Source organism: Callorhinus ursinus, unplaced genomic scaffold (genome assembly GCF_003265705.2).
Source record: "Callorhinus ursinus isolate GAN/ISIS: 27379988/994484 unplaced genomic scaffold, GSC_fseal_2.0 scaffold4, whole genome shotgun sequence".
NCBI classification, from domain to species: Eukaryota; Metazoa; Chordata; class Mammalia; order Carnivora; family Otariidae; genus Callorhinus; species Callorhinus ursinus.
In genome coordinates, this window is record NW_027397066.1 from 133,446,151 (window position 1) to 133,460,077 (window position 13,927).

A 13,927-nucleotide genomic window follows, 5' to 3' on the forward strand; every position below is an offset into this window, starting at 1 on the left:
GCTATGTATTAATTAATGCCCACTATGTATGTGGGCATTAATCTTAATAAGAGATAAAAAGAATATTACATGATTTGACTGTCAGGAGATCTCAGTGTTGTTTTAGAATTTATATCCAAAGTTAGGGAGGTACTGGTCCTGTTTTACTTTGTGATGTTCAAACCTTGCCTTAGAGCATCAGGACTTATATTTAAAGAGGGACATAGACAGTGTGGCAACCATTCAGATGTGAACAGCCAGGGAGCTTCAAAGTATTTCATATGAAACATGGTCAAAGGAGCTAAAATACTGATCTGGAAAAAAAAAAAAGCTTTAAGAACATAAGACAGTTACTTTTTAATGTTTGAGGGTTTATCTTGTGGAAGAGAGATTAGAATCGATCTATCTGTACCCCTGGAGATAGATAGAACTTACAGTAAATAGGGGCACCTGGGTGGCTCAGTCGGTTAAGCGTCTGCCTTCAGCTCAGGTCACGATCCCAGGGTCCTGGGATCGAGTCCCACATCGGGCTCCCTGCTCGGCAGGGAGTCTCCCTCTCCCTCTCCCTCTCCCCACTTGTGCTTTTTTTCTCATTCTGTCTCTCTCAAATAAATAAATATTTTTTTAAAAAAGAACTTTCAGTAAATAAAATATCTCTACTTAACACAGAAAGGTACTTCTTTGTTAGGGTCACCTAAGTAGCTTAGCCAGTTAGGCATCCAACTCTCAATTTTAGCTCAGGTCATGATCTCAGGGTCGTGAGATGGAGCCTGGTGGTCGGTCAAGCTCTGCACTCAGAATCTTTTTGAGATTCTCTCTCTCCCTCTGCCCCTTCGCCCTCTCTAAAATAAATAATAAATCTTAAAAAAAATAAGATATTTCTTTGTTAATCAAAGATGGACTGGCTACGTTGGGAAGTGGTTGTCAGTGTTTCCCGTCTTTAAGACCAGCGCACCTACCCATAGCTGGGCAAGACAAACTTAGTCTCTCTGTTTCTTCCTCACCCTTCAGATCCATCTCTGTCTCTCCATCTGCACCTCATCATCTGTGCCCAGGAAGGCTGTAGTTGCCTCCTTCATTATCTCCTTGCATCCATCTGGACCCCTCCAATCTGTTCACCATCTGCAAGAGAAGGGTGGGCTTTATGAAATGTGAATCCCATCTTTTCACCATATCTGGCTGCCTGTTTCTTTAATGTCTTCCCATTACTTGGAAAAATAAAACCCCAAAGTCTACATGGCCTATGAGATCCCCATAAGCTCGGGCCATAGCCCTCCAACCTAGTTTTGCTCCACTTAATCCTCAGAGCTGTGGTCACACTGACTTCTTTTCAATCCCTGGCAAGTATCACACTTCATCTTACAACAGAGCTTTGCACATAAAATGCCTTCTACCTGGAATCCCTACTTGTTTCCCTGCCCGATTAATTGGTACTTACAGTTAGAAGCTTAATTCCTCACCGTCCAAACCAGCCTCACTAAGATTCCTTTGTAACACCCCTCAGAAACAATCGTGGTCATTTCCTTATTAATACCCCTCTCACTTTGTAACATTCTTTTCTGTGATGATTAACTTCTATCTACCATATTATATGATTATCTCAATAAGGGCACATTTTGCTTGCCATTTTAACCCCAGCACATGCTGATGCAAAGTGGGTGCCCACATGTATTTACTAAGTGGGTGAATTAGGAATGTTCTAATGGGTTTTCAAGAGAATCTGGGTGATAACTTGGAGGGATAGCAAAAGGCACACAGGTGGCTGGAGCAGATGGTTAGTAAGGTCCCTAGCAATTTTGATATTCTGTGCTTTCTGCATATTTGATTCAGATTTTCTTAATTACACTTACCCTTTTTTATCATTCAGGGTCTACAAAACTACCTATTGATGATATTTGCATTTTTCATCATCTTGAGTGGAGCATTATGCACTGCTTTCTCTAAACTCTAACAATCACAAGACCGGCAGATGGCAGCAGTGGGTAAGAGAACCCTGCTACAGGACTCCGAGGGATCATGCTGAGAAGAGAGTTCATTTTCTTAAAGCAAATGGATCTCAACCGGTCTGGGTAAATGATTTTTTTTTCCCACAAATGTGAGAATAAAGGAAAACTAAGTTTCGGTCAAGTATAAAAATGGAAAATTCTTCTAATGAACTATTTATGATGGTAGGACTTTACTGGGTGACTAAAATGTCCGCCTTCTTACAGCATTACAGCTGAGAGTGCTCCTTTTACCACAATATGTACTCGGGGTTGCATAAGCAGCAAAACAGTGTGGAGTTCATATACACAAAGAATTTTGTGTATATGAAAGTTTCCAACATATTACCAAGTTTCCAACATATTACCCTCGTTAATGCAGAGAGGCAGAAAAATGTTGGGGAGAGACCTTACCTTATAATGGAATTAGATTCCAAAGCTATCTAGATCCTTTGCCAGAAAAAGTAAACGTCAGAGTCAGTAACTGAATATGAAAAAGGCCATTTCATTTTTTGCCCAAACTTATTTTTACTTCAAATTAATATTGCTCAACTCTACGTCACCCCCTCAAAATGCTTTTGATCATCTCCAGATAAAATCCACCTTCAGAGAACAAAAATTTCCAACCATTGAGAATATGTGTATAATACATATACAGACATATACAGTTACACGTAAATACACACATATATGTCTGTGTGATTCCAAACTTGGGAGAAATTCTACAGTTGCTATAGTGAGGGTCTAGATTATTAGAATAAGAATTTGCAGGGACCAAACACTTATTTGTATGTAAAAATTTTTTTTTTCTGAAATATGCTTTTCTAAAATCCCTTTTTAAACTGGAAGTTTTCTTCCACTTTTAACTGGTGGTTTTCATTAGGGAAAAAAAGTAATGGACATGTTATTTATATATATATATTCAAAAGAGACAGAATACCACTAACCCAAATGGGTTTCATCTTCATTGTATGACTTTGAAGAAGTTCCTGAGCCTCCTGTATCAGATTCCTCATCTATAAAATGGACATAATGATAATGATAATATAATGTTATTGTAAGGTTCAAATTAATTAAAATCCGTAACATGCTCATGAGTATCTGGCACTTGGCAAACATTGTATAATTCTTAGCTATAATTGTTATTTACTGTTTGAGCAAGAAAATGTGTCTATAGATTGGAGAATGTTTTGTAAGAGCTACTGCTCTCACCACCAACCTAAACAACAAATTATTATTCATTCCTGTATTTGAGTGCAATTTAAGTAATGATACTGGAGTCTCTATTTCATTATTGAATTCTTTGATTGTAACACCTTACCAAAACTCATTTTAATTTTAACCTGAAATATTAATTATGTTGATAACTTTAAATAAATTGACATGGGGCGCGCCTGGGTGGCTCAGTCCGTGAAGTGACTGCCTTCGGCTCAAGTCATGATCCTGGAGTCCCTGGATCAAGTCCTGCATCGGGCTCCCCACTCAGCAGGGAGTCTGCTTCTCCCTCTGACCCTCCCCCCCTCACGTGCTCTCTCTCTCTCTCTCATTCTCTCTCTCAAATAAATAAATAAAATCTTAAAAAAAAACATTGTTAAATAAATTGACATGACACAAAAGCTATTTTGCTAACTTAAATATATTTTCAAATTTCATATTGATAGCATTTAATTATTCTGTAGTTGAGAATGCCAATTTATATGCAAAATTTTAAATGTGAAATAAGGCAATTGCAGAAGAAAAATGAAAAAAAAATCTTATTACCACTACACAGTTTCTGCTACCACACAATGCTTTTAGTGTTAGTAAGAGGTAAGAGTAGTGTGGGGGAAAAAAACAAGCTTTTCAAAATGGTTACCATGCAGAAAACTTACTATGTAGAAGTTAGTCTAAACAGGTGATTACCAAATCTCCACTTTCTTTGCTCAATTTAAGAAGTTAACACCTATCTCTCTAGAAGTTTTTTTGTTGTTTTTTAATGGGGATTTTTATTATTATTATTATTCATTTGAGACATAGAGATACAGAGAAAGAGACAGCATGAGCAGGGGGAGAGGCAGAGGGAGAGGGAGAAGCAGGCTCCCTGCTGAGCCAGGAGCCCGATGCAGGGCTCCATCCCAGGACCCTGGGATCATGACCTGAGCCGAAGGCAGACGCTTAACCATCTGAGCCACCCAGATGCCCCTCTCTAGAAGTTTTGAGGCTTTGTTTTTCCTTGTCTAGTATGGTCAAATTCTTGGCTTGGCTTTCTGTCTCTATTTATAGAGAAGGTACTACCTTAAGTAGGGAAGTGGTAGCCCAATGAGACTGGCATCCAGATTATGGGAATTGTTTATTATCAAAATAAAAATTCCTAATTTCTCAAAATTCCTAATGAGTTTTATGGAATTATTAAGTGCAGCATTTCCCCAGAGTTACCAAATCTCCATGTATTCCTCTTGTATTCATTTATTTGTACTTAGAATTGCTAACTACTAGACCTATATGTATCAATATTGGTGAGCTGAAGAACACATTGAATTAAAAAGGCAAATTGTATAATCATGTGCACAGTATGATACCATTTAGGTAAATTTTTAAGAATCAAAGTAATTTATATTTTTGTCTATAAATACCTATATATGCAAAAAATTAGAAAAATACATATACAAATCTCATAATAATGTTTGCCTCTAGTGGGGATGAATGAAATAAGAATGGCAACACTGGGGTCAATGTAAACTTGAGCATTATCTATAACACTAATTTTTATAGCAATGAATTCATATATTTGTTCTTTAATATGTGTTAAAGAGTCAATAGCAAAAGAGCTCAGAACATGTGTCTAAATATTAAAGTAATTAAGACTAGCATCTGGGTGGCTCAGTCATTAAGCGTCTGTCTTCGGTTCAGGTCATGGTCCCAGGGTCCTGGGATCAAGCCCCGCATCGGATTCCCTGCTCAGCAGGAAGCCTGCTACTCCCTCTCCCACTCCCCCTGCTTGTGTTCCCTCTCACTCTGTCAAATAAATAAATAAAATCTTAAAATAAATAAATAAGTGAGACTAAGTAAGGAAAATATGGGTGTATTTTATTTTTCTCTTCATTTTTTTAGTACTTTTTAATTTCAAAGCAAGCATGCACACACACATGCACACACAAATAAAAGAGATCAAGGCAAAGTTGAGAAATTTTCCAACTTAAAAGTTTCACCTTCTAAAGATAGAATCTAGAAACTCACTTTTCTAGCCTCCATTGCAGTAGGATGTGTCATTCCTGATTAGGTAGCCTCCAAATAGACAAAAGTAATCTAAAATGACAGAAAACAAATTATGGTAGCCTGAGGCATGAGGGTTAACTGCAAAGAGTATAGGGAACTTTATGGGTTGCTGGAAGTGTTCTGTATCTAGGTTGTAGTGGTGATTACATGAGTGTATATATTTGCTCATAACACTGTCCACCTAAGTGGGAGAATTTTATTGGATGCAAATTATACCTCATTAAAGTTGATTAAAAGTTGATTAAAATAGGCTATATTTGTGTGTGTGTGTGTGTGTGTGTTTTAATGAGGACAAATTTCTTTTCTTTCACTGTTTAAGGAATTTTTATTAAAGCAAGAATTTTATAATCCAAATTACGTTTCCTTACGCAGTTATCAATAATGTTATTTAAAACAGGAGTGACATTCTGAGCTATTCCACAGTAAAGAATTACAAAATTAAAGAAAGGAATGCTTTAAATTTTTGTACTTTGCTTAAAAATTCTTTTTCCCAGGGTCTATAAAACATTAATTTGTTTTTATATTTTACTATTTTCTGTGGGTTTTTTTGTTTTTGTTTTTAAATCAATAAGTAATCTAGGACTAGCATTCTGTTTGCTAGACCTGGCATTTGCTCGGTACATAAGGTTCAAAGTTTCCTTTCCTTTATTTATTTATTTTATATTTTGCAATTTTTTTTCCATAATGTTTAAGTTTTTCAATGTTTAGATATTTTTCCTCGGTGAAGCACGGGTTTCTTTTCATGGTCCTGATCAATTTTAAACAGTTGGAACACCAGTGGCACTGTTTACTGCTTCCTGGGCAGCCTCTTTAGCTTGGTGGGCTTGTGGAATGGCTACAGCTTCATCAACTTTAGAATGGAGACTCTGGAGACTCCAGCATATGAAGAAGTTCTGGATTATCAGTCTCCAACAACATGCCAGTGATTTTACCAGCAAAAGTAGGGTGCATGGCTTGAATTAGAGGAAAGAGCCATTCACGGTGAATGAGGCCAACTTTCTGAAACAAGGGTTTTAGGTAGCTCACAGAATATCCAGTAGGACCATGGAATTGACCTTGGAGGCTACATAATCAGGAATGACACATCCTACTGCAAGAAAGGATGCTATATTTTGTGAAATTTTTTTTTTTTGCATCTTTTGAGATGATCATGTTTTTCTTTTTACCCTGTCAATATGGCAAATTACATTGATTACTTTTCAAATGTTAAACCAATTTTGCATTCCGCAGTAAACACTACTTGGTCATGATGTGTTTTAGCCTTTCTCTATATTGTTGGATTTAATTCGCTTTTGTGTTCATGATGGATATTGGTCTGTAATATCAGGGTAGTGGCTTTAAAATGTTTGCTAAGAATTGATACTATTCTTCCTTAAATGGTTGGTAGAATTCAAAAGTAAAGCTATCTAGGCCTCATTTTCTTTAACATATATAGGTTGATTCAAGTCATCTATTTCTTCTTGAGTGAATTTTCTCAGTTTTTGTCTTTCAAGGAATTTACTCATTTCATGTACATTGAGACATTATTAGCATAATATTATTTATAATATTTCTTCATTCTCCTTTTCATATCTATAGGATCTATAGTGATATCCACTTTCTCATTCCTGATATTGATAATTTGTTCTCTTTTTATGAACATTCTAGCTAAAAGTTTATCAATTTTATTCCATCTTTTCAACAAATTAGCTCTAGATTTCCTTGAGTTTGCCCTGCCCTGTTTTTTGCTTCAATTTCATCGATTTGTGTTCTTCTCTATTATTTATTCTGTTTCTTATAAGTTTTTAACTTGCTCTTATTCTCCACCCCCTTCCTCTTTTTCTAGATCTCCAATTATACATACATATATTCTACCTGCCTTGACCTTCCCAAATTCTTATTTCTATCTACTCAATTCAGGGAGCCTGTTGGGCCCTGTGTTCCCCCTTACAGCACTGCAGCCTGCAAACTCTATCTAGGCAGTAAAATTGAAAAATTACAGTGCTCAACCTATTTGTTTCCCCTTCTGACAAGGATCATGGTCATGTCCTGCCTGTGGTCCAGTGTTTCATACATTTTACCCATTTTGTTATTTCTTTAATGTATAAAGATTAACATGGTTCCTGTTACTCCATCTTTACCAGAAGTGGAAATCCTCTGATTAGCATTTTGTTACATTTTAATTTCAATTTCTCTTTTGTCACATTTTCATGAACAGCAACATCAAATAATAATTAGTCATTGTAGTTGGTTGAATATGGCTCCCCAAGAAATATGTCTAAGTCCTAATTTCCAGTACCTGTGAGTATGACCTTATTTGGAAATAGGGTGTTTGCAGATGTAATTAAATTAAGGATCTCAAAATGTGATCATCTTGGATTTAGGATGGACTCAAAATCCGATGACTAGTATCCTTATAAGAGAAAGGAAAGAGATTATTTGATACAGAAACACAGAGAAGAAGGCCACATGAAGATGGAGGCAGAGATTGGAGTGATGTAACTACGACCCAAGGAAGGTCAAGGATTGCGGGAAGCCACTGAAAGCTGGGAGGCAGGCATGGAAAGGGGTTCTCCTTCAGATCTCCTAGAAGGAACCAACCTTGCCAGACTTTTAGCCACTAACTGTGAGTGAATAAATTTCTGTTGTTTTAAGCCATCAAGTTTGTGATAATTTATTGTCCCATCCCTAGGAAACCAATCCAGTGAGCATACAAAATAAGACGCACGAATGCAACCCATAACCTTTAATACTGGCAATACTTCTACTCGGATAAAGATGTTGGCTAAGCTGCAAAGCAAACATAGAATAAGTAGAAAAATTACATGTTGTGGAGGTCTCAGAAAGTGGCTTTTTGTCTAACAGAGTTGAGTATTTCATCTTTAGATAGTACAAGATGGGGCATACCTCTCTTCCTCTATAAAATGAAATAGAATGTCAGGTGATTTTTGTTTGTTTGTTTATTTTTAAGGAAAACAAAACAAAACGAACGACCTGGAATGTTGTATAAAGCATTTTAGGCACACATCTCTGTATAGAAAAAGCAGTAACAGGGATTAAATAAAACGAGTAGAATCTTTTTTTTTTTTTTAAGTTTCTTGATATTGACAGGAAGATTCTTCTTGCAGACAAAGGCCATCAGAGCTAACTTGGTTGTTTTTTTAGCTGCTGAAGTCTTCATGTGGGAATGTATCTCATTTTCTGTTGAAGACAAACTGTCTCTCTGGACCAAAGTTTAACTCCTATCTTTTTAAGCATCCTGAGGAAGTGAAAAATAAAATTGAATAGAGAATTTTAATATGTGTGTTGTGACTTACTCATCACTTGTTTACACTGATACTAGAGTAACCTTTATACACTTGACTCACATGATTATGGAGGTTGAGAAATCTCAAGATCTGCAGGTTGGCAATCTGGAGCCCTGGGAGAGCTCATGATAGAGTTACAGTCCACGTCAAACACCTGAGAAGGAGAAGCACTGATGGTGGAAACTGCTGTCTGCATCAGAAGGCCTGAGAACCAGGATAGCCAATACACTAAATTCTACTCTGAGTCCAGGTCCTCCAGAGGCAGGAGAAAACCCCCATTCCAGCTCAAAGACATTCAGGCTGACAGTGCATTCCCTTTTATTCAGCCTTTAATGAATTGGATGAGGCCTCTGAGGGCAATTTGTTTTACTTAATCTACCAATTCAAATGTTAATCTCTTCCAGAAACACTCTCATACACACACCAGGAATAATGTTTAACCAACACCTGGGCACCCTGTGTCCCCATCAAGTTGACACATAAAATTAACCATCACATGTATGGTAAGCCATTTTGTGTAATTAGCTCTTTAACCATAAAAAGGATTTGAGTTTAAACCCTTAAGTACACTGCTTGGTATTACTATTCTGTGAAGATTGTCTTATAATGTGTCTGAGACTATAGTAAAAACATGTTTATTATAAACACACAAAAGAACGTGGAATTCTTGGGAAGTTTTCCTCTGGATTATACCTGGTCTGACAGTAATTAGAATTTCACTTGCTTATATTGAGCAAAGGCTTTGGAGGCGGGGAAGTAAGGAACCTAAAAAAATATGGTTAGAACTTTTTAAAAAACTACGCAGTCTGAAGAAGGAAACTCAATATATTCTCTCCATATACATAATGTATTTCTCAATTGAAACACGACATAAAGCTCTTGAAAGACAAAGTAAGGTAAAAAAAAAAAAGACTAACTTCTCACTTACTTGAATGGACCCAGCATTATGAGATTGGTGGTCAATTCATTCATGATAAATTTTAAAAATACATAAAATGTTTTATTATGTATAAAATGCCATAAATTTTGAGTGTAAAAACATGTTAAGACTATGTTCAAAAACAGTGTTTATATTTGGTTCAAAATATGATATAGTAAGACAAAGAGGTTTTGGGGGATCTTTGAGGATTAGTTTCATTAAGGCAATTTATGAAATTTGCATGTTGATAGAACATGGATAAGAAGCATTGAAGAGACAATAATAGCCCAACAAATAGAAAAATTGTAATTGAATATGACATTTACTTTATTGAGGCACAATGTATATACAATAAATGCTCACTCTGATAAATTTTTACAGTTAAACATTTGACCTGCCATGACACAAATCAAGTTATAAAGCCTTGCTTCTATCACCCAAGAAATTTCCCTCATGACTCTTTGTGGTCAATTCTCCAGGCCTACACCTTCTACACCACCCCACACCCCGCGCACATCATTTTAGGCAGTCACTGTTCTTCCACCATTATAAATTTTGCTTGCCCTTACAATATATATAATGGAACCATAAAATATGTTTCCTTAGTGTCTGGTTCTTTTCCCTCCGCATAATGTTTTTGAGACTCAGATGTTTTGTTGTATGTCAATAGTTTGTCTCTGTTAATGAGTAGTATTCCATCGCATTTTATGAATATGCCACAATTTGTTTATCCACTCTTCTGTTCATAGACTACGAACACTCCTGCACTAGACTTTCTCTGGATATATGCATGCATTTCTTTTAGACATATACTGAGGAAATAAACTGCTGGGTGGAGGTGAGTGAACATTGAGAAAAGAGGCCCTGATTGATATTCAGGAACTGACTGGCCCAGTACTCTCAGGCCTTGGGGTTCTGTTGAATGGAAGCAACTTCACAGAACATCACCATCAGACAAGGCCACCCTGTGACCAAGATGGATCAAGAGAAAAGCAATCATGTCTGAACATAGACAAAACATAAATACTGTCTGAGCCACAAAATTCTCCTTCTGGATGAGATGCTAATGACATCTATGACTTCTCTCTCGTCTTCCCCCCTCCTAGATAAGATTTATGAAGACACTCAGTCATAGAATTACCCACTTCCTGAGAGCATCCAATCCAGAACAAAGCCCCACATCCTTAAACCCTCTCCAAAACCACCTAGCAGAGTCTCAATCCTAATTGTAATTACCAATATACACAAAATAGGGAAAGGAGGAAGATGTTAATGACACCACAGGAATCAAATCAGCAAAATACCAAGTGTGGGAAACTGTACGGGACAAATGATGACTTGATTCCTTTAACAAATGCACGTGTGTGTGTGCATGTGCACATGTGTGTACATATGTATTTCTGTACATCTATATAATATATATTTAGCTGCTTATATATACACATGTGTGGAGGTGTACATTCAGAGAGAGAGAGAAGGGTCTATAGATTTATTATATTTTAAGATTTTATTTATTTATTTATTTGAGAGAGGGAGAATGAGAGAGAGAGAGAGCACATGAGAGGGCGAAGGGTCAGAGGGAGAAGCAAACTCCCTGCTGATCAGGGAGCCCAGATGTGGGACTCGATCCAGGGACTCCGGGATCATGACCCAAGCCGAAGGCAGTCGCTTAACCAACTGAGCCACCCACGTGCCCCAGGGTCTATAGATTTAAAACAACTTCATAGTCATGTGAACCAAAAGCAATATCTGGACCTTATTTCAATCCTTATTTCAATAATAAAGCAATTGAAAATTTGAAAACTGTCCAAATTAGTTATCTCGAAGTATGTTTAGGTTTGATAATGGTATTTTGGTTACTTTTTTAAAGTGTCCTTTTTTAGAAATTCAAACAGAATTACTTATGAATGAAATCAAATGAGGTCTGGGATTTGTTACAAAATGCTACAGGGGTGGGGTTAGGTGGGTGGGGCTTTTAATAACAAAGTTGGACTTCATTGATAGTTGCAGGAAGTGGTTGATGGGTGGTATTATGTTATCATTTGAACATTTGTGTATTTTGAAATTTTCCCTAATAAAAATTAAAAACATTTTTTAAAGTTAATATCCAGTAGACTAAAAATAGCCTGTCATTTACTTATTTGCCTTTCCTTTATTACTTGTTTTAACATTTTTCTGTTGAAGTTTTCTCCTAGATGAATTGACATTTTGTACCACAATCCTTTGATCTATTAAAATATAATGTTTTCTTCTGGATTTGCATGCATTCCATATTTAAAAAAAAAATGCGGGGCCCCTGGGTGGCTCAGTCTGCCTTCCATTCAGGTCATGATCCCAGGGTCCTAGGATGGAGCCCCACATCGGGCTCCCTGCTCAGCTGAGAGCCTGCTTCTCCCTCTCCTTCTGCCACTCCCTCTGCTTGTGATCTCTCTCTCTTTCTCTGTGTCAAATAAATAAATAAAATTTTAAAAAATAAATAAATAAATAAATAAATAAATAAATAAATAATGCTCCTCTTTCTAGTTTACCATCTGCCCATCTCCTCAAAAGGAGCTTTTATTTCAGCTTAAGTACACTCCAGGTCATTTCTTTGATACAATGCATGTCTTCACCTTCTTTACAGTCTCACTTTCCTTAAACCCTTCTTGTCTCTCCCCAAAGCTACAAGCATCTTAATCTCAAGATACATTTCTGATTTATCTTTGTAGTTTCACCTCACTGATTTAGGGAGCCAACACAATATTTTTTTTTTAAAGTACACAATGAATGTTTATTGAATGAATTAAAATAAGCTAAATCCCTAAGGCCTTGTTTGGTGCTAAAATTATCTTCTATCACATATTTAGGTTTTATATTGAAAGAAGTTTATTTTTTTATCTTATAAAAAATTAAGATACTAAAATTCAAGACCATTTATAATTTCACTGTAACTTCTTTTAATAAGAGCTAGCATCCAGTTAATACAGTAAATAAAATTTACAAAGTTTAACAGGAAACCATTTTAAATCCTCGATCAGAAAGAACAAAAGTAAAACATAGTTTCTGTCATATCTTCCTTAGTTAAAAACATGTCTTATGATTAGAGTAAAAAGAGGAGCCAAATAAAATATTTATACGTTTTAAGGATTGGTTTTTTGTGAGACTCAAGGAATATATTAGTAAAAGATTTTGTTGGCTCTCATAAGAAATTATCCAAGATGATGTTAAAACTAAACAGCCAAGAAAATACAGGCTTTAATTTTCTCTAGATAAAAAAAATTAATATTCCAAGTGATCTCAGAATTAAAAATCTTGTATTTCTTAAAGCTGTAATGAAGTATACATGTTTATTTGTTTGTTTTGCTTAAGGATCAATACTCTAAGATATGTCTAATGTTTATATACAGTAAACAAAAAGCACTAGGTTTGGTTGCTGGGTTAAGATTCTATATCCTGATATTCTTTGACAATCATGTATATGTCTGTGTTCCTAAAATTTTCATTTTAATGTGCATGATAAAATAAGGCATTAAATAAGTCATAGCCTATTTCCCTAAAAGGAAGTAGCCTAAGAAATCTAGAAAAATATTCTTTCCTATTATTTCTACATAAATTGTAACATACATGAAAACCTAAATCCCAAGTATATAAGCGGTGTCATCCAACACAACTTACTACTTATAGCCCCTGCATTATAGTTGAAAAGTTTAGAACAATTACGACCTCTCCAAAGAGGAGCCATTCAACTTTAATAATTAGGAGAAATGTCATAGTCAAGTGAGTTGGTTAAAACGAAATATTCACTCGAAGTGAAGCATCTGGTTGCCTCACCTTTAGTTATTAATGCGTATTAAATAATCATTCATTTAATTCATCTGTAAAAATACATTTTCAATTTTGACCACCAGAGGACAGTGCAGGTTTAATTGTGATAGTCTTTATGTTTAAAAAAAATGTTTACTTTTTTTTTAAGTTTGGGCTGCCTTTCTCTTTCCTCCCCCCTCCCCCCACATCTCTCCTCTGAAATGACTGTACTTTGCCATTTATGGATTTTTTAAAATCTGAACTAGGAAAGAAAACTATTTTCTATCTCATACCCCATATATCTCAGTTGAATTCTCAGTGTGACTGTTTTTCAGTCTTGGGTTTTTATTACTTTTTGACTTTAGTATTTAGTCTTCATCATTTAATTTCCTAGAAGTGGAACGCATCATAAAATAAATCCATATTTTAGAGTTATGTAAACAGAAGAGTGTGTTGCCTGAGAACATTCAGGGCATAGGAAAATTCTCAAAGCCAGTGCTACCCGCAGTGGTGAATGTGGCTGAATAAATACTGAGCTAGCAGCCACATTATTCTCTGACCTAGTGACAGAGACATTTACTAAATCATTAGGCTGAATGGCTTCAGGTTTCTCTAAGATGCTCTAATAATTCTTCTTCAGCTTCATTAGACATTTTAGGTCACAAAGACCTGGGACTATTTGCCCTGCTATTTTTGAAGACCTTTTGGCAACCCAGAGGCGG

The 13,927-nt window shown here is 35.9% G+C and overlaps 1 protein-coding gene across 12 annotated transcripts in view; it reads left to right on the top strand.

Annotated features, from left to right (window-relative positions):
* TMEM144 (transmembrane protein 144) overlaps positions 1-13,927 on the top strand; it is a 74,501-nt gene that overhangs the window by 51,331 nt on the left and 9,243 nt on the right. For 10 of the 12 annotated variants that reach the window (XM_073892424.1, XM_073892432.1, XM_073892433.1 and 7 more), the window contains one exon: positions 1,847-3,534. In XM_073892424.1, the coding sequence (XP_073748525.1) occupies positions 1,847-1,930 (84 nt within the window). In that variant the 3' untranslated portion in view covers positions 1,931-3,534. Of the gene's footprint in view, positions 1-1,846; positions 3,535-13,927 lie in introns of those variants that run through there. The other 2 variants (XR_012378059.1, XR_012378060.1) reach the window with 1 other exon arrangement.